The sequence below is a fragment of the Patiria miniata genome, unplaced genomic scaffold, assembly GCF_015706575.1.
Source record: "Patiria miniata isolate m_02_andy unplaced genomic scaffold, ASM1570657v1 HiC_scaffold_25, whole genome shotgun sequence".
NCBI lineage: Eukaryota > Metazoa > Echinodermata > Asteroidea > Valvatida > Asterinidae > Patiria > Patiria miniata.
Window position 1 is genome coordinate 10,072,979 of NW_024037064.1, and position 26,372 is coordinate 10,099,350.

A 26,372-nucleotide genomic window follows, 5' to 3' on the forward strand; every position below is an offset into this window, starting at 1 on the left:
TTGACTGTGTTTTGGGGCATGTTTGTATTCGTAAGCAAAACAAAAAAATACTTATGTCTCATTTGAGGTTTTAAGTCAACTTTCCAACATTCCAAATGTATCAAATAGCTATGAAAACAGAGAACATATAGGCCTATGGTAGTGCATAAGGTTTAAATGGGACAAAAGCGCGCAAGTCTGCATAAGATGTTAATCTGTATAACATGTATAATAAACAGGTCCCCTAGTGTGGTAAGCTCCTACAAGGAACGTTTATACCGCACCGCATAATAGTCCCTCAACCTTTTTCTTTCGTTTTCACAGGCACTCTCAATGTGTACCATGTTCCAATTAATCAGACAATCAGTGACGGTGAAATCATCTTTACGAGAGAAGGCCAATATACGAATGCAAGGGTTTGGTTAAAAGCCAGGAGTTGTGTGAGAAATGCTTCTTCAGAATTTAAAATTGCTCTTGAGGCAGTTCGTGGCGGCGATTTATCGGACATTGCAATCGATGACATTAATACTGGTAGGATTTTTTTACCGCTACTCCGGATGGGTAAATTAGTCATACTTGAACGGATTATAATCGTTCTGGTTTACCGACATGTACTTTAATGTAATGTTTGTGATTCTTGGATTATTTCGAAAGAAAACAACAGAGTTCAGAGGTAAATATTGATTACTTCAATTGCGTACATTCACTGGAGTATTTCCTTCTCCTCAGTTATCCCTCGAATGTTCCTTTTCGATTCAACTGAAGACTTTCCTTCTGATGCTGGAAAAGTAGTCCTTGTGGAAGGAGAAGATCATGTATTTACATGCATGGTACCTGACATAAAGCAGGAAGTAGAACTTGTCTGGACCTTGGCAGGCCGGCGAGTCAAACAAGTCAGTAACAGAAGCGTCGACACCATCAACGGATTAAGCGTTACCAGTAGTATCGTTGTGTCACCTAACGGAGATATCCATGGAAAGACACTACATTGCGAAACCTTTAACAAAGATGGTGAGCTAGTGGACAATATGACTGTACCAATCGCTGTAAAAGGTGAGATGCAATTTTTAATAAATATAAAGGACCTACACTACATTGTCTTACATTGTGTTTGTGAGAAATGGGCAGGGCGGTTTGAGGAAATACTGTGATTGCGAAATGCCGATTTATCCATGTACATCTTTAATAGCCTCAAAATGAATGCGATGTATGCTTCTCTTTTATAGTGAAACCAAAGTCATCATTGATGTCCCTGACCGGTCCCAGTGGAAACAAACTTCGACCTGGTAGCACAGTAAATGTTGTAATAACTATATCATACACCTTTACTTGTGAAACAAAGGATACGTGGCCTGAAGCTGGAATTCAGTGGTACCTTGGTGACACCAGGAGAGATACATATAGGCCTACTTTTACAGGAAGCGATGAGTTGGTCACCACAAGAGACAGATGGGCATTTACTCCTACCTCAGAAAGCAATGGATTGGAGCTGCGGTGTGTGGCAAGTATCGAGGAGCCATTCGAAGCTCAGGCATCTCTTGTAGTCAGACTGGTTGTCAATAGTAAGTAAATTCCATACTTGGAATATACAAATCATTGGGTATTACAAACTCATTACAATCACAGGGTCGCATATATGTTGAATTGGATATTATGTGCTCTATATTGTAGCGACAGTAGGTTTCAACTGTACCTTTGAAGAAGGGTGGTGTGGTTGGAAGCAGTCAAAACAAGACCGTATAGACTGGAGACTCCAGGCAGGCTCGACATATCCTTCTTCTACTGGTCCCGATTATGACAAGACTGTAGGAGGTACATGTATGTGGATGGTTTTTGAATATCCCTGATAAACGTTGAAGTCCATTCTTAACTTTTTATTACCAAAGCTTCCTCTGATGATATTTTATCGATTTATCACAACTAATATTGGCCAGATTACAGAGGCCGTTATGCCAGCTTTCATCCATACTACTCGTCTGACGGTACCAACGCTGTGCTTATCAGCCCTGCAGTTGTTCCAAGCAAAGAACAGATTGGTAACCACGCGTGGTGTTTCAGTTTCTGGTACAACATGTATGGAAGCAATATGGGTACGTAATTTAATGCTGACATAAACAAATTGTAATGTCATTTAAGGCACAAGCCCACTTGACAGCGAATGATATCATCGCAACAACAACAACGGTTGTCATGAAAAAGCGTGTAAATTAGAAAAAAATGAAAACTGTTTTGATTTTTTTCTAATTTACACAAAAGTACTTCTATATATCAAGATTCCTCTTCACGTGAAATTTATTTTGTGGCTCATTCAAGCTGACGCTTTAAAAACAAAATAAATTCTTGTTATAATCAGTATTTATATTGTATTAGAGCATTATTTAAAAGAAACTATTAAAAAACAAATAAAATAAACATTTAAAGTTTCTTGAGCACAGAGCAGCATTTCAAATATTACATATGCCGTTGCGTGACCTTTACATTCCTTTATGTAGGCCTAATTTTGAGGTTTGAAAATAGTTATTTTGATATTTAAGTATCGGCCTATGCCTTTTAAAGGCTTTTAAATGAATTATACCATTTAGGTACTCTAAATGTGTCTCGCGTGCCTATTGGGGGATCAGTCACCGGAGCTGAAGTTCTCTTTTCAAGAAGCGGTGAGCAAACGAACAGAATCACCTGGCTGGAGGCTGAGATTTGTGTCACGAATTTATCTTCAAACTTTTTCATTGCGTTTGAAGCGATTCGTGTCAACGGTCGCTTGTCAGATATCGCCATCGATGACGTTGGATCTCAAGGTAGCCTTTACACAATTTTCTCATTGAATTATCCAGGAAACTTACTTGTTTTTCACGAATACAAGCAAAGTCAACCAGGTTATTTTTGTTCAAAAGATTTCTATTGAAAAACACCCCACAGCCAAAGACAGCTTGTCAGACTTAACAGGCAGTATCATCTCATCAGGATGACTAAATTATTCTTTGCACTTCTGACATCTTGTAAAATTTATCAACATGACAAGTGCTTGAATAAACTGTCATTAACATTAACTTTTTACTTTTATTGGAGCGTATAATAACATAGCCATTTTAGTGGTACGACTTTTGAAAGTTTATATTTTGGTCGCCACATAAATTAGAAGCAAATTAAACTTGTAGTGACAACATCATAAACTCCTCGTAAAATGAAGGACGGGTTGCAAGAACGTGGTTCAGAAACCCTGAAACGAATGTTTCGTTCTATGGGAGGAACCGTTTTTATAAATTCCATCGTTGATAATTGATGGACTGCCATGAATAAATAAAATGATAAGAAAAAGTAACTTAGTAACAACATGATTCGAGATTTTAACACAACAGACTTCTATTTATTTCTGTGAGGTGCGACAAAACAAAATGTCATTGTGAAAGTCGTACGCCCCGACGAGATGTAAAATTTGGCCAACATCTTTTGTCTTTTTTCTATTGTCTTTATTTTCTTTCCTTTTAAGTGACTACACATATCGCGTTATTCGAATGGTTTGGATACGACCTTTCTATTGGAGATATAGTGTATGTATCGGAGGGAGAGCATCATCGATTCACGTGCATGGTACCCGACTTAAGAACACCCGTCTCGCTCTCGTGGATGCTAGGGGGACTTGAGATTTCACCAGACAAAAACAACAATCTCACAGAAAGCGACGGTTTCACCACTAGCACCAGTACTGTTGCAATAACCATTTCTGAGAGCAACCACGGGGAGCTACTGCAGTGCATGGCGTTTGTTGCAGGGATACATCCCGTTGTGAACATATTCATTACTCTTGATGTGAAAGGTAACAAGCTTCCTGTAAATATCTTCTTTTTTTTTTCTTTTTTTTGATTCGTTTCCTTTTGACTCGAAAATCACATTGAAGTTTGAATGTCCGCGCGCTGCTTGACTGTGAATGTCAATATGCGCATGCTTGAGAGTATCGCAAGATTAGTCATTTGTGTAACTTGACACATTTTCAAAACACAAATCACAAACAATGGTTAAAAAGATGTTTTGAAATGTATACAATGGTATAGTTGTCCCTTATTTGCCAATTGTGGAAAATTGCACAAGAAATTGAGAATTCAAGGTGGGAAAGCACAGTTCATCCGTAATCCCATAAATAAAATACCAAAATGATCCTGACCACACCTTAAAAAGGTTTAGTTTACGACATTTTACATTTATCTTATAGGCTGAAAGGAACAAACATCTCTGGCATTTTAAACGCCAAATTTGGACTTGCTATTTTCATTTACATTTAGTTAAACCAAAGGCATCTAATATGATGTTGTATGTTGCAAACTGGACTGGGAGCGATGCTTCACCTGGTATGGACGAGGGTATGCTACAATATTTCAAGTGCGAGGTAGTGGACATCAGGCCAGCAGCAAGTTTTGAGTGGTTCTTGGATGGGGCTTCGCAGCGAATTTCAAGCCCGCCCTCTGGGGACGATGATTGGTTGGTTTCAGACACGTGGTCATTCACGCCCACAAGAGCCCATCACGGCCAGGAGGTGAAGTGCGTGGTGAACAACACGGAGTCAGAGGAACCGTTTCCGTCAAAGGTCCTCACAGTTCTCGTCAATGGTATGCATTTTAACTGCATTCTATTTCAAAACTTGTTGATAATGAATCAACACTTTCAATCGTAAAGGTAACCGTAACTATGAGTCATGAAACTCCCCCCGTATGTCCAAAAGACAAAGCTTAAAAGAGGATGAATTATGTTTCGAAGGTTTTGAACATGTTCCTATAGCAACTTTTAGTTGCCCTACCAATGACTCCAGCCTTTCTTTATTTCAAAAACTAAAATAGTTTAGGACGAGGCTTATCCACAGGAGTTGAGATATGACAGTTGAGGCACCTAAAATATTTAGTATCAAACCTAGGAAGAGGACCATCTACGGAAACAAACTTACATGGCTCAAAAAACACATTTTGAGAGGAAAAAATTGTCAATGGCTGTATGCAATTACATTTATTTACATTTTTTGTACAGGGCCACCGGACATTCTGGCCATTACTGGTTCCACAATCATGACAGCCAATAAACCAAGTGTTTTGGTGTGCCGTGCATACATGGGATATCCGGACAACTGGAATCTGGCTTGGTCCAACGGTGACACACCTTTGCCAGGTACCACAACCGTATCTGCATCATGTGGCAGTGGATTCATGTTCACGAGTACCCTGGCTTTCACACCGAGGAGAGAAGACAATGGAAACAACATAACCTGCTCTGCACAAAAAACTTCTTGGACCCGCCCAACCGAAATGGCATGCTTTGGTCCCATAGACGTTCAGTGTAAGTACATGCCAACAAGACTGCCCTATAATGCTTCATACTTTGGCAATAGGGACAAAGGGTGTTTATGATAGTAATAATCCCGATGACCTGAGCCAAGTCTTCGGGAGGTTTTCCTGTATGTACAAACCTTATGAGATATGTTGAGATAAAATCCAAACAATAGTAACAAATGAAGGAGATCCTCATAAGTATAGTGTAACAAGACTGTGTTTTAGAACTAAGTTACCTTTCAGAGTCTCTTTATTAAGCAGGATGTAGCTTGCGAGGCCGTCACGACCTCTTTTTTCAGTGTTGTGGCTAAATCCCTCCGCTCACGTGACAGCAGATCGTCACAGATGGCCCGCATCCCTATTGAGTGTTGGGTTCTGGGTTGATCTCTATGGCAATTGCTCCCAGAAGCGAACCTCTCGTGATAGGAATTGTACATTGTCCAAGGTGCTGTTGTGCTTCTGGTGAACTAAATGTTCACCCACAGCTATGAGAAGGGGGGGGGGGGTGTTGATCTTGTGTGCTCCTTAAATCTGGTCCCAAAAGCTCTGCTGGTCTCCCCAATATAGATTTGGCACAGTGATACATATCACTAAGAAAGGTCTTTATAATCTCATTTCCATTTAAGTTATATATCATATAATGTTATCCAAACTCACCTACATTGTAACTCTTGCAAACTTGAATGTCCACCATCACCATTCTCCAAAGTTGACAATAGCAGAACGCTGACCTGAAGCGAGATAAAAAAATACCAAATGGTTAATTCATGCATACCACAGCAAAACAAAACCATAAGCCCCGAGATGCCTGCTATGCGTAACAAATTGCAAATGTAAAAAAAAAGTGAACATTGTAAAATGTTTGGTTAACTTCTACGGGTGACTGGTCCATATGTTTTATTTATTTGTTTTATTTTTTGGGGGGGGGGGGGCATTTACATGCTTGCATATAATGATTTTTTTTTTTTTTCAACCAAATGATCCTCTTCATATCCAGTCTGGCTAAAAACATAAAGTGTCAAAGATACACTGACAGTACATGTATATGAATGACATTTAAACGATACTCTTGATACATTGATTTTTTGTAGTAGCAACCGTTGCCCCCTCAGTCGTCGGCAAACTGACAAGCTGGCCATTTGTAACTGCCATCAGTGTACTGGGAATACTTTTGTTCATCAGCGTTGCGATACAGGCAGCCGGCTGCTTCTACCGTAAACAAAAGAAGCCACGGCAAAAGAAGGGTAAGACCTTAACTATGCAAATTTTCGAAACAATTAATATATAAAGATTTCATAGTCATTTTTAATGCCTTGAGCACAAAACAAGAGTAGTTGTGTGGCATACACACTAACTGTATATTTTTTTTTTTCTGATGAGAGATACTGGACTTTTTCCAGACCGTTACTTTTCTCTTAAAATCTAACACCAAAGTCACCAGACATGTCTCATGTTTTATTATCCTATGAAATTGTTATCATTTGTGATAATCGAAACGAATCCAACTGAAATTATGTTGAAAAGTAGAGTTTCAAATATTTTTCTTTACTAAATCAAACCTGAGTTGAAAATTCATAATAAAATTAGGTAAGAACTGCTACATACATAACATCGAATCTGCCTATCGTAATATATCATGTCGTTTTTTGAAACTTATTCAACGTTTCTACTTTCTCAACAGAACAAAATGTTTCCCAAAGGTCAGTACATATGTGATTGGTTAGAAAGAAAACATTGTTTAACCAATTTGTTAAAATTTGTGTTAAAAAAACATACATTTAATCAAGCGTGTGCCTAGATAAAGTTTAAAGACAAGAACGCACAATGGAAGTTGCCTGATTGTACCAAACCATTTCTTCTTGATTCAAACAGTACAATTATCACTTTTATTGAAGCAATTTAGCAATGTGACCTCAATACATAACAATGACTGTAAAAATGTCGTTTTCTTTTTATTTACTAACCTATGATATAACATCAAAATAACTAACCTTGTATTCCTGAGAGATAGCTCTAAAATTAAACATTGTACAGCATCCACACTGGCTTCAAAACAAGTGTTGTCCAAATAACACTACGTTATGAATATACATGTACGGTTGAACTTTCAAGATTATTCCTAGTGTACTAAGCTGCTAGACAATCCATGATTTAAAGGGCCAGTAGCCATCTTTAGACGATTTTAGTCAAGAATATGTAGGGCAAGCCTTGAATCCCAGCCCCACCCCCCAATTCCTTGAACATTTCAAACCCCCGTCTTAATTGCTTGTAACCTGCAGTGGAGCTCAGGCACGAGGGCCAGTCCGGGCCATTGCAGATACAGAATGCTACGAAAACGTCGGTGAGTAATCTGAGAAATACATTGTGAAAAACAAGCAATATGCCAATTGGTGTCACAAACTTTAAGGTAGACAAGGTTTGAATTTGGTAAACTTATCTGAACTGCTAAAGTGCCCTCCTACATATAGATGACCTTTCATTAAAAGCGTAACGAGCATCAGCGTAGGTACTTGTTAGGAAAGTTAGATACATCAGTCACTGCATCCAATGAAGTAGCAGTTGCTACAAAAGCTTTTGCTATGTTTCAATTTTAAATTAGTCTTCAAAGTTATGGTACTTTTTAGTATGAAGGATGCCTTTGAGAATATTAATGAGGGCATGCCCTTTCCATTTTCTCAGATGTTTCAAGATGCATGTGCTGTTTCTGGGCAAACAAAAGTGCAGGGTTAAATGCTTGCAGCGTGTGTTTTATAGCTGTTTATCAAATTAGGCTTTGCCCCTCACCGACGTACAAACACTGTATACATGTACTCAGTGAGTTACCTCCCAAGTGAAAGTTGGAAAACATCACTCTGGTGGGACTCGAACTCACTACCTCCCACCTTCTAGTGCAGACGTCTCACCACTCGACCACCGAGATAACGGGATCGGTTGGCTGGTTCGAATCTGATGTACATAGCAGCGGGTACCGCATCAAGTATTCATAAGATGGAATTTTGCATCGGGGTGATGTAAATCAAATTAGGTTTTGCCCCTCATACATGTCATAGTGATGTTTTCCAACTTTCACTCGGGAGGTAACACACTGAGTATACAGTGTTTGTATGTCAGTGAGGGGCACAACCTATTTTGATTTACATCACCCCGACGCAAAATTCCATCTTATGAATGTTTAGCTGTTACAAGTGAAGTAGATCTCTACAAAATGGAACAGAGAGGCCCAAAATGAAATTGACATGGAGAGGACCCTTGATGAATTAGTGACACACACGATAAAACTTGTGATGTTCTCGCATTACATGTACATTGCATGTCACATGAAAGAGATTTCAGCCCCAATCTGACTTATTTATTTGGATATACATGTACATGTACATGTATATCAAGGAGTGCTTCTGAAAAAGGCTATTCATATGAAATGCTTATTTGCAGGGATCCCTATGCAAACCATTCGCGCAGTCGAAAGTGATACGGTTGAGTCTACGTATGGTAACGTCCCGGACTGCCGCGCAGCAATCTCGCGAGATCAGTTGACCTTCCTTCAAGAACTCACGCAGGGCACCTTCGGGAAGGTGCTACTTGCAAGAGCCGTGGGCATCGAGCAGCGAGGCCTTGTCACCCGCGTGGCTGTTAAAACTGTAAAAGGTGAGAGGCATGCCAATACTCAGTACCGTATAATGCAGTACCGTGGTATCGTGGCCTGCGGGTACGATCTGCAGGTTGTGGGTTCGAGTCCAGCCTGGGGTTATGGTGCGCATGCCCTTGAATGAGGCGCTTCGTCACTCATTTCATCTCCACACGGCCACACAGGAGTCGATGGGTACGTGTGAGGGCAGAGATGGTTACTGTAATTGATATTAGCTTCTTTGCTCCAAAATGCCAGCATCGAGCTGTATACATATAGCCCCCAGTGATGTAGTACTGGGTACTCGTACTCCGTACTTGTACTTGAGTACTTCTCGAGTACTTTTTTTAGAGTACTCGTACTCGTACTCGAATGTCAAAGTACTCTAACTCGAAGTTACGGAACTTGTCCTCGGGCAGCAAAGTACTCGTACTTGACATGTCAAAATTGTACTCAATCATCAAAGTACTCGCATTTGAATAGCAGTACTCAAACTACTCGAATGGCAGTACTTCAAAAAAAATGGTATAGCTTGACTTACCACAACCTTATTTTATTATCGATACTTTCAGTTGTAAATGGTTGATTTGCTTGAAGAGAAATAAAAGTTTCCTGATTTTTCTCTTTGCACGTCCGGAAAAACACAGCTATCTGTATATGGGTCTGTATCGGTCTGACTGGGCATGGGCCAATTACGCATAATGAACCATTTGCCATATGGCTGTATATGGAAAACGAATAACTCGAACCCGTACTCGTACTTGTACCGGTACTCGGAATATAAGTACTTGTACTCGGAAACTGTACAAGTACTCGTTCTCGTAGACCTGTACTTGTACTTCGAAGAACAGTGTACAAGTACTCATATTTGTACTCAGTAACCAAGTCCCGCATAGTGGACCTCTCGTGAGTCCCAAAGTGCCATCTACATGTACGTGTACATTTCGTACAATACATTTCCTCATCCTGGAAGTATTGAGATGTGAAGTCGCTCTGAACATTATTGATATGAATTACTGTTTTATGATGCATGTCAGTGCTTAAATTTTACATACATGTACATGTATTATGTTATGTAGATGAAAGCGATCCAAAGGAGAAAGAGAACCTGATTCGAGAGTTGAATTCGATGAAACCTCTCAGTGGTCACGCGAATATTGTCAAGCTTCTTGGATACTGCATCAACGAAGGTAACAATACGGGCGTGATAATTTGGTTCACTTGTCAAAAAGTTGATTTTGAACTGCTGCCCTTAAAATAGTAACTACATGATTTAGTAATGGCATTGTCAACAAATGGGCTGAATATTTTTTAAGGAAATGTCTTAAAATCAAAACTGTGCTGGCGCACTTAACTGGTACGATTTGACGATTTTTTATTTTGGTGATACATGTAAACACAGCAACTACATTGGAAAAGAACCCAAGTCTCTGGCAGTGTGGTAATCGAATCTCCAATATGCAATTATACTTTTTTATTCACGCATTACGAAAACAGGATAGTCCATACATGACTGTACGTGAGGCCGTAAGTTTTGAAACACCTTTTGCAGTCCAGGAGTTGTTTGCACTTATGTTGGCACCGTTATGACTTTTCAGGCATATATGTGAAATTGTTTACCGCTCAGTGATATAACGATGTGTGAACGCAAAGATGGAACTACATGTAGCTTATTCAGTAGAGGTTAATATACATGTATGCTCCCCATAGCTTTAATTGGCGAAACAGTTGTGTACAGTACTTGTTCAACTGTTAATATTTTGGCAATCGTATGCACAGACCCGATCTATGTCATCATGGAACACGTGGTGAATGGGAACCTGAAGGAGATTCTGACTGATAGCCGATCCGAACACGTGTATGACAACCTACGAGGGGCTGTGTGCGCATCCCTCACACCCAAGACTCTGCTAAGTCTGGCCAGGGGCGTGGCCGAAGGCATGGCTTACTTGGCTTCACAAGGGGTGAGTCTATTGCGTCCCAACTATAGCAATGGTGCAAACTATAGTTGGGACAGTTTATACTATAGCATGCATAGTCGGAACAGTCTGTACTATAGTTGGGACTAGTTTATAGTATTAACCCTCCTATGGTAACATGCATTGTCTGCCTGCTTATTACTTGGGTCAATATTGGTCAAGACCCCCATTGGTTTGTACACAGTAGGCCAGGAGGTGAGGAAGACAATTTTGACCATTGGTGACCTCTTAAGCAAAGGGAGGGTTAAAGAATCACATGGAAATCTAGTTGATGCCTATACCGGGTCAACAGACGAGTTTATATGAGGAATTGATCTTGATTTCTATCTGACCGACTGACTGCTGATTGACTGACAGACTGACCGATTGCCTGACAGACTGACAGTCACTCGGAGCCGGGCAGTGCTATCATGTAGGATGACCCCTTAACGCAAATGAATGGGATAAATCAACCCATTGAGTAGACGCGTGTTTGAAGAGACTTCCGGTTAAATGGCCATTCTGAATCAATTCAAAAGAATTTTGTGCAAGCTTTTGGGTGAGCTACATGTACATGTTTAACAGGTTTACTTTGTTTTGTTTGAATCACATTAGTGTCTTCATAAAGACCTTGCCGCCCGCAACGTTCTCGTTAGCGAGGATATGGTGGGCAAGATATCCGATTTCGGATTCTCCAGCGATGTTGCCGAAATGAGAACATACCAACGCAAAAGCACGGTAAGGTATTTGCTTATTCGAGAATGGGCAATATATTTGATATTTTAAACCATTTGGTTTTGATTTAAGATAACAGGACAACACCGGGTTGTGGTTTTCGTGTGCATCATATGATTTGACATTCTTGATTTTTCACTCTTGTGTATTTCTTACTTTGATTGAACATGTATGTGTTCTCCTTTTGATTTAAAAAACATTCAAATTTGTGTTATAATTAAGGTTGTGCTGAGTATTGAAGCGTGCATATTTTATTACACAGTGGAAAAGAATCTTTTGTTTAAACTTTTATTGTTGATGTGTATTTGATATTACAGGCAACATCAAAATACATGACCATTTGAAAATACAAATTAATACATTAAAATTACAAAAAAAAAAAAAAACCAAAGGAAATGGGCAAGGACAAAATAAAAAGGCAATGATAATGGATAAACTAACATAAAAAGCAATAATAACTGTAGCATATGCAGGCCTGCAGCATTACCTAAGAAGCTAAAAAAAAAAGTTTATCGAAAGGCTCTCCAACTACAAGTACAAAACACATAATCAATAGCAGCAACGACACTACATGTATTTCAACACAAAATAATAATCAGGGTTTATTTTCAAAGTAATAATACGTCATGTAATTGAGATTTGTGTTCTAAATGCTTTTGGTCAAATGTTCTTCAACGTGCATTCTATCTGGACGTTTGTAATGCAATTTTATATGTCTTTGTTTCTTTTGATGCTCAGGGATTTTCCCCTCTGCGATGGATGGCGTTGGAGTCTGTTCTTGATGACGTGTACACAACAGAGAGTGACGTGTGGTCTTTTGGGGTTCTGCTGTGGGAAATAGTTACTCTCGGTATGGCCAGTGATCTCCATGTTTAAAACTCTGGAAAGGTCATGGACCATTGCGCGTTGTACACACATTTGAAGCTAGGCACTGGTTCCGAACCTTTCAATTCGAATATGGCACGGGAAACAGTTGGCCTTACAGCACTCCCATTGTTAGGCTAATATGAAGATGATTCTAGGCATGTTATCAATCCACATTTGTATCAGCAGGTTTTAATGATCTTAAAGTGAGCTTAAACCTTGTCTTGCAAAGAAGGTATTCAAATGAAATGATAGAAATCTTATTAATTTTTTTGATAGGTCAAGTCTCAAAGTATTTTTTTTTGCGGAGTTGGAATCGAGTCAGTCAACAGTCACAAGTCAATCACATGTCAACCAATTTCCAGTCAACCTCACAAGTCAACCTCACAAGCTACAGAGCAATGTACATGTAGAGCATGTTTTCTGCGACATCATACCAACGGGCAAGACAGGCAACCTAGACACTTCAGCATCTTTTGCATGTTATTTTGCCCACGTTTGTCGCCACGTTAACATCAATCACATTTCAAGAGATACATGTACACATGCAGTGCAGAAGAGAACCATTTGCTGGAAGTTGGAATCACGTGACCGCAACATCCAATTTGTAAAGAAATGTAACATGGTCTACTTTGACAGTGCCTTTGTCACAGTTCATCTTTGGTTACTCGCGACCAACTTACGATTTGACTTGTGATTTGACTTGTGATTTGACTTGTGATTTGACTTGTGATTTGACTTGTGATTTGACTTGTGATTTGACTTGTGATTTGACTTGTGATTGACTTGACAATTATGATTTGACATGTGATTTGACTTGTGATCTGACCTGCACCTGTGATTTGACTTGTGATTGACTTGTGATTGACTTGTGAATTATGATTTGACTTGTGATTTGAATTGTGATCTGACTTGTGATTTGACTTGTGATTGACTTGGGATCTGACTTGTAATTTGACTTGTGATCTGACTTGTGATTGACTAGATTACAAGGCTGGTTTGTCAATTCCAATGTTCCTCACAGGTGGCCACCCATACCCGACCCTGAGTGCCAAGAAAGTGGTTTCCAAAGTGAAGTCAGGGTACCGGATGCCCCGTCCCGACCACTGTCGCATGCAATTGTAAGTTTCATTACATAAACATAAACCAAATTCTTTATGATTGAACTTTAAAGAGGTTGTTGAATGTTCCGTCATTTTTCGGGTATACGTAGCCTAAGGCGTGATGAAATAAAAACGACTATTATGTTTGTCATGAAATGAGTGCAAAAGGTACTTTTGAGAGCTGTTTTATACATAATAAATCGTGACGTTATAAACAGGACTCCCGATGCAGCGTAGTATACACGAGTCCTGTTTATTACATTTAGGGCCTACTACATGTACGTCATGATTTACTATGTTTTTTTTTTGCTTCCCCTAACGACGACTGTTCAGGTCGAAACAGGACCTGAAAAACAGCTCTCAAAAGTACCTTTTGTACTTGCATGTATTTCATGACAGACACAATAGTCGTTTTTATTTCATCACACCTTGGGCTACATATATACCTGAAAAATGACGGAAATGTCTTGGAGCATTCTACAACCTCTTTAAAACATGCAGAAATGCTTTCTGTTATAGCAGTGATTGGTTAATGTGTCAAATCTGAATGATTATTTGATGACGCTTAATAATGTACTATCTGTAATATATGTTAAGACTGACATAAGGGTTCGTCAAGAGCGGAACAGATCTAAGGATAAGACCCTCACATCTAATGGCACAAAATAAATCAAAGGGGAGAACAATTAAAAACAAAACTCGAATTGCACCATTAGAATGGAATTGTGAATAGATTTCACACCTAATCCCATTCCATGTCCATTTTGGTCCTAACATCACTGTACAATAAAGTTGGCTAAAATACTGCCTAGCGTTGGTAGGAAGTTACCATTGGTAGGAAGTTACCTTATTGTTGGTTATTTAGGGTAAAAATTGACCAACTACTGAGAAAAATTGGTTTATTGATCAACATTGGGCAAAATAACAAATCAGTAATGCCCATTTGTTTTCTCAGGTACCAGGTGATGCGTGCTTGCTGGTCTAAGAACCCTGCAGCCCGACCAACATTTGCAACAGTCAGTGAGAAACTTGGAGGACTGTTGGACAAAGCTAACGTGAGTATGCTTATCAAAAAGTCCAACGATTGTTTCAAGAGGGTACTGGTTTTGACTGAAACTGACAAATTAAAGATTGGGTCGGGTGAGGTTGATTAGCGTCTGATTTACCAGGTTGTCATTGTTTTCGTATCAACTATTTAATAGGGTCATTCTAGTGTCTATGGTCATCACTAGTGTCAAATCACCCAATGGGTTAAACCCCATCCCCTTCAAAATTGCTCATACATGTATTTAGTATAGGGTAATTTAGGCTGAAAAAGCTGAAATTTTAAGTTTTAGCGCCATCGGACAAACGGTTTTCGCGCGACCGCCCACCAGTGTTTGGCAATTTTGGTCAAAATGGGCGTGGCCGCTAATTTTCAAATGACCATATTTCCATAACCTGTGAGCCAACTTTGTTGGCCGTGGTTGCTTTGGAAAGGTAACATCATAAGGAATTCAAATTTACCATTACTTTTCATGTCGGAGTAATTTGAAGGATGGTGACCTTTTGACCTTTATTTTGAACTTGAATTTGACCTTGTGGATCAAGGGAACTTGAGACAAACTTTGATGAAAATTAAAACTTTCACACGTTTTCTACAAAATATTTAAAAATTGGGGGTATAATATTTTTTGTTTTGTTACTGGCTCGTGTCAAAGTTGGCATGTGTTGCAAAATGTGATATCCCTATACAGACATGTATTGAACAAAATCAAATGATTATTATGAGGTGGCCTGGCTTCCACTTTACCTGTCAATTGTATATTTAGACTTGGGTCGCGTGTGGCTGACCCACGTGAGGTTTCAATTCGTTGGTTTTCATTGGCTATTTACACTTCTTAAGAGTTATTTCATACCAGCAATGTGACACTGCAAGCGGCGTGTTACATTCTCAACACTGCGGGTTTGATACTAATATAATAACGGAGAACATATGTGACCCGCTCTGCAAAAATGAGTCTGATGTCGCATAATTTGAATTCAAGCTTTTGCCATTTTGAAATGGAAACAGTAATAATTTGCTCAAAATTTGGATTTTTTGTTTTAGTTTTATTTTGGTTGTTTGATAGTTTTAGTTCAAATATCTTACACAGAAATGTAAATATTGTAAGAAAAAGAAAAAAATATATGAATCTTTGGTGCTTTTCTTGGTTAGTTACAGTGTATTTGTCATTTTTTAAAGCCTTTTTTCTCCATTGAGACACTTCTAGCTTTGCAAAAACTTTACAGAATGAAACAAGCACAACAATGCAACCAAATGTCCTAGAGAGGTCCGTGATATACCAAATGAAAGCTTATATCATTCCCATTTTATTAATGTAGTTAACTCAAAATGTCAGTTTTGCCACAACAGACTCATTTTTGCAGAGCGGGTCACATATGTCAGACCTACAAGACAATATGGGATGGGTGGATGAAGTTTTAAAACCATCCATTTCTTACTCTTTCTTTTCTGAATTTAGGAATGCATATCATTGGAAACCTGCCAGAAGAGCGTCTACAAAATGTCGGTCACAGGTGGATCAGACTTTGAAAAGATCTAAGCGCAGACTCTTTGGATTGAATCAATGAACAAAATCAAATTGACCTTATCATGAATCTTTACAATTTGGGACATTAGCTCCAGACAATGTCTTTTGCTGAGACGTTTGAGTACCAAATGTAAACTAGCGACATATACATTTTTATGCTTGCGTAGAGTTTAAGTCATGACAGCGACATGACAAATAATGCTCAATGAAGTCGTTTATTAGATTATTTTAACAAGCTATGCAGTGTAACCAATTCATGAAGTAGCCCAGTTACACATGAACATGTAAAGAAAATGTCATACAATTTGTAGTAATAACTTTTCCTGTTTTCTCATTTAGGCCACACAAAAAAAAGTTCTGCTTCCAGTTTCCCTACCTACCCTATTCAGACAGCCCCTACCCTAATTTTTTATGGGAAAAATGAGGGAAAAAACACCCAAAACCATCAATTTCTACCTTTTGCCCTTGACAACACGCAGACGCCTCCATATGATCGTACACAAAAACAAATTGGCCAAAAAAAATTATTTACCTACCTACCTACTCTATTTTCAAATGCCATGTAATCGGAAGCAGAACTATTTTTTTTGGCCTTATATCAAAAATGTAGTTATTACATTGTAAGTTACCTGTATCCGAGGTAACTCGGATACCAGATTACACGATTGGCAAAAATGTAAGTGTATGTATCACAGTAAGTACGTAGTTGTAGGCATTTTTAGGATCAAATTAATCAAACTGTTTCTTCTGGGATTGAGGAACTGAAATCACAGCCGAGTCCAAGATTCTGTAGCAGGAGTCTAATTGTAAACAAAACTGAAGGCAAGATTTTGTTTCATTTACATTTTTTAAAAATAATTATCATGAACAGAATATTGTATCCATCCTCCTTGTGCCGGGATTACGGAACTATTTTATTTCTTTAGAAAATGATAGAGTTTCCATTAGGTAGTCCATATTTCTGCATTAAAGGGAACTTCATACATTGTATACATTGTTCATACATTGTTTATACACTCCAGTTCATGTGAAGCAATGGGATGGTATTTGGGGATTCATCAATGAAATACATGTGTACATAATGGAGTGTCACTACATTCCTCTTTGTAATTAGTTAGGAAGCATTAGTCTCCTTTTCAATTACTAATTGAGAAAAAAATCCCGTAAGACGTTCGTGCGTGGTTGTTTAACATGTTTAATCTAAAAATTTTGATTTCTTAATCTTAATGTTATTAGTTTATTTCAATTGTAGCTAAGTTCAAGAGCAGAGTGACTCATTTATTTATGACACTTACAAGCAGATGTAAATTAGGCGCTTAATACATGTAGGTATACATGTATATCCATGTCAGTATGTGTTGCGTGCACCATAGACCTTATAAATAAACCAAGCCTTAAATAGAATTAAACGAAACCACGATTTACAAGTATGCCATATTTTGTGGTACATTGTACATTGTATATCATACTTTTCAATACTTACAATTTTTCAGGAAAGCGAGTCTGTGTTATATTTTGCAGAGAAAGCTGTTAGAGTGTAGATTTGTGTTGTTAATGTCGTAGTTACCGGTAGTTGTTTATATTTTATGTTTTTAGAAAATGATATGGTTTGCATATTTCTGCATTAAAGGGACTTTTATACGTTTATACACTCCAGTTCATGAAGCAATTGGATGTTATTTGGGGATTCATCAATGAAATACATAATACATGTAGATAATACATTATGGCGTAGAACATCGTGGTCCAGTGGTTACGTAGAACGCCATGGTCCAGTGGTTACGGTGTTTGACTCATGTACGAAGGTGCCTGGGTTCGAACCCTGCCAGGAACATGGTGTTTGTGCCCTTGGGCAAGACACTTAACTACAATTGCCCTCTCCACCCAGGAGTACAAATGGGTACCTGTGAGGGTCGAGGACCGATTGAGCGCTGATATCGGCATTGTGGTCCAATGGTCTGGTGAACGGGGTAATAATTGTAAAGCGCTTTAAGATTGTTGATACGATGGAAAGCGCTATATAAGCACAATTATTATTATTAATTATCATTGTTTATTGTGGATCTTACTCCATTCTCGTCAAGCTTGTTACTCCTTTAACCCTAACCCTCCAGGGTATTTTGGCTAGAAACCCTGCCAAACGCAGCAACATGCAACACTTGTCTAAGTGACAAGCCTGCCCAGTGTAGCAAGATCCATCAGGTCAAAAGTCTCGAGGCCAAACTGCCTCAGAGTCTGTGGTCCCCCAACGCAGCAGGATACAACTCGGGCATTGTTCCATGGGACTAGCTCTCAGTGTCTCAGAAGTGGCCGGTTTCTGCACTGGTGTTGGTAGCATTTTCCATCAAAGTGCACCAAACTTTTCCACCTGATGCACTGTGCTGCGTCTGGCAGGGTTAGGGTTAAGCAATAATTGTTTTTACAGCTTTTCCTTTTTAAACACATCAATATTACTATACTTTTCAACGTTCCTATCTGTTCTCTAATGAATTTTTAAAGATTCTTTTGGCTGTATAAATGCGCTATATATAATATCAAGGAGAAAACTTATTTCCTGATATGTTTTTATTTCACATTGAAAATAGTCACTCGTCCACTTAATCATTGTTTGAGATTGTTTACTTCAAAAAAGTGAAATAGCCGGATCTTGTAAGTCATGCTTGAAACCGCATGCCTGTATTGAATCATACATGTATCATGTTGTTTTTTAAGAGCTTAAAAATCGTATTTGTATACAAGGAACAAGTGTTGATTTTTGTTTTTGGTGCGTGTGTTCATGGTAACAATATTAACCCTAACGTCCTGAGGGCTCTTTGGGGGTCAATGACCAAATACCACAGAATACTACATGAAGTGTGCACACTTGTATGGAAAGAAATGCATACATGTACCACAGGTTACTACTGAGTAGTATTTTGTTCTAAGTCCAAAATGATGCAATGCTGCCATCTGTTGGTGGCTTAAAATGTGTAACTTTTGGCCAATAGCAACAGATTATTTGGCCATGTGACCTGCTCTTAGTCAATTTGCCACCATTTGTCCGCATGGTTCCGTTCTTGTGTGAACATAACAATGTATCTCATTTAAAAGTCGCAAGGTAAACATTCTATTCACAGTCTACCAACAAATAAATTATAAAGTTTTACACATAAAGTTTACTTGTTGGTAGACTGTCTAACTAGTGATAATAACTAGCTTACCTGGTGTATAAGCCCAGATGCTACTCCCTAGATGTTACTGGAGGTGGGGCTTGAGGTTGTTCAGTTGCCATGGTGACCAGACTGGACGTGATGGCTAACTGGCTAAGCCTCCATGAGCTGCTCAAGATGAAATTGAAATACAAAATATAATGAGCAACAACACATTAACATTTTTCTGAATTCCGTACGCTTTTGTAATTGTCAAGGCCTAAAGCGTAGTTGCGAGTAAAACTTGCGAGTACAATAAGAGACAGTTTGCAGATACACCAATTTAAGTGACTGTCTAATAATAAGGGAATAAATACATGTATGTCCTTGGCTGGTTTTAAACAAGTCCGTTTAAGCCTGAGCTGAAGGCCAACCCATGTTTATTCCCATTCGTAAACACGTTTTGGGTTAAAAAGTCAATCAACAAACAAATTACAAATTTCCAACGATTTTGTTTAACAATTTTACTTCAAGTTTATTTAAAGCTATAGTCCATCATTTGTAATCAGTGCATTTTGTTCGTTTGAAGCAACAAAAGTGTTCAAAATCTAATGAAGGATACTGAAAGTTTTAGAAGTTTAAGCTCAGCTTCAGCTTCATATTCCGAGAAAAACAGCATTCTAGGATCTCAATTTAAAATCAAAAGTATCATGTTTCGAATTGTTCTGAATTGCAGCTTTATGCGATGTTGCGCACTGATCCACGAATTATAGCAACCGCGCGCGCCTGTGCGTCGTTCCATTACTTGTGCGCGCTGCGCCGAATACCAAAACGAACAACTAATTTAAATTTTCCTACGGTGCTTCTTAAGAAGCACCGATGCCTTCTTTCGTTGATTTCTTCAAAATGAGAGCTTGCCAGAAAGGATAATTTCACAGGGAGTTTAGTCCCCTTACTATCTTCCAACCAGTATGTTTTTCAAGAATAATTACGCAGATTACTTTTTTGGATAGCTGCAAATGATGGACTCGGGCTTTAAACAGCCCTCTATGGTATCTCTATCTCGTGAGTATTCACGAGATTGGCACGCGCGTAGCGCATATTGGTTAATGTGGAGCAGATGTTCACTTGCACATTGGTCATCATTTACACATGATGCAATACTATGCAAAGAGTAAAAAAAGATCTGAATTTGGTTTGTTTAAGTACTACAATCTTCATTTTATACTTAATTGAACCAAAAAAAACCCAGACAATAATTGTAATCATCTGATTTTAATCTTAAGTTTTATACATTTCCCATAAAAAGTTTTAAAACTTCTTCAAATGTGAACGATTGCATGTATCATTGTAACAAATGTTCAAATCGATCGTATTGACTTTCAGGAAGCTATGGCTAAGTTCCGTTTCCCTGATTTCAGCATTGATCTTTGACGTTTCCTGCCTTTTCAGGAAGTACATGTACCTCTGTTTGCATTGTGTTACTGAATTGTGGCTGCCAGTTCAACAAACTTGAAAAATTAAAAAAAGGACCATCACTGCAGTTTGCTTTTCAACGAAAAATGACACAATTTTCATAAGACAAGACATTTCTTACTCTATAGTAAGGGAATAACAGTGTGAGGAGCCGGTCTTCACTGCGTGATAATGACGGGGGGGGGGGCTGACCGCTGTTAATGGACCGAGACGAAGTTGAGGTCCGTAAACAGCGGTCACCCCCACACCTGGTCATTATCACGCAGTGAAGACCGGATCCTCACACTGATTTTTATTCCCATTAATAAATACCTTTTTAACAAAATAAACAGTTAAAATGCTCCAATTTTGCGACTTTCTTTCGGCGATTTTTCCAGACTTTTTTGTGTTCATGTTCATGGGCCATATTTTAGCTTACATGTAACAGCTATAACGACGTAAACTCAACAGAAACTGCTCAGTGCCATAGCGAAACAAATTACAACAATGTTTTCATATCTTTACCTGATGGAGGAAGCTGAAATAAAATCTGAAATAAAATAAAATTTGGCCGGGGTCGACAATCGACTCTTGATCGCATCACAAATGATGTTAGTTCAGTTCAAAATCTTTTTTTTTTCTTCACCATGTTCACTTTGCAATGACTGCCAATCATTGAGTTTATAAACAGTGGGAAAAAATGCCATCAGGATATTGCATTCTATTTGAATTTCAAACGAGGCCAAATCTTACCAACTTGACACGGGGTCTTCTCATAACCGGGACCGACGACTTTCGATATTCCGCAGCTTCCATCAATAAGTTGGGGCCAAACGTGCTGAACGCCGACACCCAGAGGGCACACAACGCCTGAAACATGCAAATACCGGTATTCATTTTTTAAAGACATTTTATACAATGTTTGTATCACTGCAAAGAGTATGAATCCTAACTTTGGAACTTTCAGTTCTACATGTACATGTAGATGAGAGAATAGTCATGGCCTAGCAGTTAAGAGCACTGGACTCATGCTCTGGTGTTTCAGAGGCAACAGTGGCATGGGTTCGAGTCCGGGCCCGAACACTTGTGCCCTTGAGCAAGGCACTTAACCATTATTGCTTCATTCTTCGGATAGGCATGATAGGACGTTAAGCTGGAGGTCCCGTGTGTTGTATAAGGCTTAACGCACGTAAAAGAACCCAGTAACACTTATCACTGAGAGAAGGGGTTTGCCCCGGTGTTTCTGGCCTCCTAAGTTATACTCCCTTGTGGAAAGTCCTTAGGAGAAGAACCAACAACCAACCAAGATAATTTTAATTAAAATCAGTAGCATTTAGGGGAGCATTGCCTGTCTGGCCGTACTCATGGAACTTGCGATCGTGGCGATACCGGTAGTACTAGTAGTACAGCCAGAGCCAACCTCGTCCTCAGGGTGTTGAGCAGTACGTACAACCACTAGTGTTCTCTCCCCCGGTATTGGATCATTTGCATAATTTGTGAGATTTTTTTGGAAAATGTATGAGAAATAGTCTGGTGCCTGCCTGTGCATTACATTAGCATTTATTTTTGTATGCAGTGTCTGGAGTAAAAATAGCATCAGTTCTTCGCACCGTCAATAATGAAAAATATGCCCTTTCCGCACTGAGCCAACCGGACACTTGAAATGTGCATGCAGAGATTATGATCGGAAGCGCAACACCCGATGACTGTTTCATGCACTAATATGAGGTTTACCACTCGCATCACAGCTTTGGTACTGGAACCGCAACCGATTGTGCATGAAACAGTCATTGGGTGTTATGCTTCCGCGTGACGTCATGCGCCAACAGCCAGCGCAGCCGGCAAAAACGAGTAGTTGACAGCGCTCTGTGCCTGATAATCGACCGCCATTTATTGTACACAATTTTTTTTTGTGCACAAACCAATTGTGGTCCTGGCCACGCCAGCAAGGTTGTCAGGTTAGCGGTTATTCCTCCTGTTTTCACTGCAATTGTAGGCTGAATCTTCATCGTGGATCGTTTTTTACTTCAAGGACCTGTGTAATGCTAATGGTTATTCCAGGCAAGTTTGGGGTGAGTTGCAGTTGCAATTAGTGTGTAACGGGCACAAAATTGAACATTTTCCTAAAAAATTTGCCTATACTATCGTTTACGAGAAAAACTAGCTCCAGCCCTAATACTAAATACATGTAGACAACCCAATGATAAAACTCAGGGCTGGGTAACTCCAGCTAGTTACATGTATACACGCGTTCGTCCACGGCCACAAAACTTCTTACCAACACCAGCGATAACAACTCGTGTACGGCCCGTAGAATACCTTCTTCCTCTGGAAGTATCACAGACTTAACCGACGACAATACTTTCACTTTCTGCTGGACTCTCATAAGTTTTGTGCACTGATTTTGCATGGTTTCTTTTCGAAGAGACCTTGACTTGCGCGGTATATATACGGCGCGCCCTCTGACATGTGGTTGGACATAAAATTCTTACCTATTGAGGGCGCCCTTCTCAATTAACGGCATGAATAACTTTTTCGCTCGTACCCCCGCCCTGCAAACAGGACGCTGGAATACTTTGAAGAATTCACCCTCTGATTGGTTGGATTTTGCGTGACCAGTGAACTTCGTCAATGTCAGCTTTCCATCTTGTATCCAACTTCACCCAGCATTAGACAGATCCCAACATCATCTTTACTATCAACCAGTCAGGGCATTCAGATTCTCATTCTTCGTCCGCACAATATGCCAGCTTGGCAGTTTCAGCTTTTCAGGCAGTGGCCCTTCCGGCGGTGAGAGACATGCGTCCCACCACCACCCACCAGCAACTCTAAGAAGTGAGAATGTTTTTACTTGCACTTGTTTCTCTACCGTCCCTGCACAACTGCACAACTTGAGTCACCTCGACTGCTTCTCCATGGACAAGCAATGTGCTTCTTCGGAGTCAACACATCAAACATCAAGCATCAAGCACCTGAGTGTCATCAAGGTCATGACTCTGCAAGGTTTGAAATGGTCGTTAAGACTGATTCATTACTCTTTTATTCCAGTTTAGGCCCAAAAAAATAAGTCTACGGTAGTCTGGTATGCGCGCGCGTCGCCGTAGCCATGCGCGTCGGCAAAATGATTTCTTTTTCAATGAAAGATGATGTCTCAAAACCGCCAAACTCACTGGTTTGACTTGAATCCTGCTGCTGCACAATTTTAACGTGTTTTTAGATGGGGTTATGGTCGAGAATAAGCTTTATGTGGCCGCTCAGGCTCTCATATATTTGCACTAAGTTTAGTCGGGCACCATTTGCAGTCATCAGCCGACATTTGAAGCAAAAAAATCAGGTAAAAAAAAAAAGCCGCGTCACCGCACCACCTTTTGGGCAAGCTCCATACCAGAAACCGGAGACTTTTTTTTGGCCTTAGAGATGTTTTTTTCTCGTTGAAAAACGTAATAAGGAAATTGTGTAAAACTCATGTGTTGTATATAATTTACAATTCCCATCACTTGCTCTGGTTCCGATTCGAATCACGAAAGGTCGGAATGCATCATGCAACGCTCAAAATGCTGTGCACATCGTCCGCAATGAAACAGAAATCACATCCGGTATGAATCGAACGTGCGCACATTTCTATGGGAAGTTTTCGGATAGCATTTGCGCACATTATTTGTGCATATATGTCTAACTGCAGTCTTGAACAGCTGCAGCCAGATGCTTTATACATAGGTCATAGGCCACTTCCTTCACAATGAGACTGCGATATAAAGACCCAGTATGCTAGGGCGCTGTCAGACCTTCCTACGGGATTTACTGCACAAAGTGAAAACTCTGTACATCATGTAGTACATCTTGCATTTTCTCCTCAAGCCTTGAGTCTAAAGGTTTGCTTCTTTGTCAGTTTGTTGGCCTATTCATCAGCTTTCGAACAATGCATAGTTTGTCTAAAACTGGAATTGTTAAGGTACCTTTTGACTGCGATATAGAGAGCCAGTATGCTGCGGCGCTGACAGGACTTCCTGTGGGGTTTACTGCACTAAGTGGAAACTGAGCGCATCATGTACTACATCTGGCATCTGTTTTCTCCAAAAGTTTCAAATCTAGAGCCTTGCCGATTTGCATACAAATTAGCCCTTCATCCGCTTTCCAACGGTATAAAGGTTGTCCAGAACTGTCCGTGTTAAGGTACCTTTAGAATGCGATACATGAGAGCCATGCAGGTTGGCGCTGACAGGCCTTGATATTTTACCCACTGCACAAAAACGAAACTAGTGGAATCAGCTACTACCTCTGCGGTTTTCTCCAAAAGTTTCTGGTCTAGATATGAGGTCTTGCCGTTTTGCATGCTGGTTAGCCCATTCATCTGCTTTACAACGGTATAAGTTTGTCCAGAAAAGGTACCTTTAGCCTGCAATACATCAGAGCCATGCGGGTGGGCGCTGACAGGCCTTCCTATGTGATTTACTGCACAAAAACGAAACTAGTGGCATCAGTTACTACATCTGCGATTTTCTCCAAAAGTTTCAGGTTTAGACCCTTGAAAATTTGGTTGCGGTTGGCCCATTCATCTGCTTTTCAATGGTATAAAGTTTGTCCAGAACAGTACATGTTAAGGTACCTTTAGACTGCGATACATGAGAGCCATGCGGGTTGGCGCTGACTAGCCTTGCTATGGGATTTACTGCACAAAAACGAAACAAGTGGCATCAGGTAATGCATCTGCAGTTTTCTTCAAAAGTGTTAGATGTACAGCCTTGCCGATTTGCATGTTGGTTGGCCCATTCATGCGCTTCCCAACAGTATAAAGTTGTCCAGAAGGGCCCATGTTAAGGTACCTTTAGATGGCGATACATGAGAGCCATGCGGGTTGGCGCCGACAGGCCTTGCTATGGGATGTTCTGCACAGAAACAAAACAAGTAGCATCGGTGACTACATCTTCATTTTTCTCCAAAAGTTTTAGGTCTACAGCCTTGCCCTTTTGCATGCTTGTTGGCCCATTCATCCGCTTCCCAACGGTATAAAGTTTGTCCAGAACGGTTAATGTTAAGGTACCTTTAGGTGGCGATACATGAGAGCCATGGGGTTGCCGCCGACAGGCCTTGCTATGGGATTTACTGCACAGAAACGAAGCAAGTGGCATTAGGTACTACATCTGCAGTTTTCTCCAAAAGTTTTATGTCTACAGCCTTGCTCTTTTGCATGTTGGTTGGCCCATTCATCCGCTTCCCAACAGTATAAAGTTTGTCCATAATCTGGGGAAAATGGTCTGTTTGGACTGGGACTGCATCTTATCGCCAAGTTTTCTCCGTGCTGACACAAGACACTGATGAGGAAGAGAACAAGAATATTTTGTCTAAATCTTCTATCTAGTTTGTCTATTTTTCATGATAAATCACCTGGCCACCGTTCAATGCAATGCATTACTTAATTTTTGAGATAGTTTGTAGACAAGGACTATCGTTTCCGAGCAAATACTGGGGAAAATGGTCTGTTTGGACTGGGACTGCATCCTATCGCCAAGTTTTCTCCGTGTTGACACAAGACACTGTTGAAGAAGAGAAAAAACAATATTTTGTCTAAATCTTCTGTCTAGTTTGTCTATTTTTCATGATAAATCACCTGGCCACCGTTCAATTTAATGCATTACTTAA

At 39.6% G+C, this 26,372-nt stretch overlaps 2 protein-coding genes and 1 long non-coding RNA gene across 4 annotated transcripts in view; 2 read left to right on the forward strand and 1 right to left on the reverse strand.

The window, feature by feature from the left end:
• The window catches only part of LOC119733224, a 56,221-nt gene extending 33,029 nt beyond the window's left edge, over positions 1-23,192 (reverse strand). The window contains exons 1-4 of one of the 2 annotated variants that reach the window (XM_038206812.1): positions 23,011-23,192; positions 21,486-21,602; positions 19,350-19,466; positions 5,953-6,022 (exon numbers count right to left, since the gene is read on the reverse strand). The gene's annotated coding sequence lies outside the window, so the exon portion shown is untranslated. Of the gene's footprint in view, positions 1-5,948; positions 6,023-19,349; positions 19,467-21,485; positions 21,603-23,010 lie in introns of both variants that reach the window. The other variant, XM_038206811.1, reaches the window with a different exon arrangement.
• On the forward strand, positions 791-16,483 carry LOC119733025. Its single transcript, XM_038206606.1, has 19 exons — positions 791-1,032; positions 1,206-1,541; positions 1,651-1,791; positions 1,914-2,069; positions 2,718-2,774; positions 3,467-3,793; positions 4,257-4,580; positions 4,993-5,298; positions 6,383-6,535; positions 6,973-6,991; positions 7,571-7,632; positions 8,724-8,936; positions 9,996-10,106; positions 10,696-10,880; positions 11,490-11,612; positions 12,348-12,459; positions 13,498-13,594; positions 14,532-14,631; positions 16,081-16,483. The coding sequence occupies exons 1-19, from the start codon at positions 807-809 to the stop codon at positions 16,159-16,161; spliced, it is 3,129 nt and encodes a 1,042-aa protein (XP_038062534.1). The 5' UTR covers positions 791-806; the 3' UTR covers positions 16,162-16,483.
• Positions 6,214-8,973, forward strand: LOC119733225. Its single transcript, XR_005271716.1, has 4 exons — positions 6,214-6,535; positions 6,973-6,991; positions 7,571-7,632; positions 8,724-8,973. It is a non-coding gene; the product is annotated as an uncharacterized LOC119733225 (long non-coding RNA).
• Positions 23,193-26,372: the final 3,180 nt, after the last annotated feature.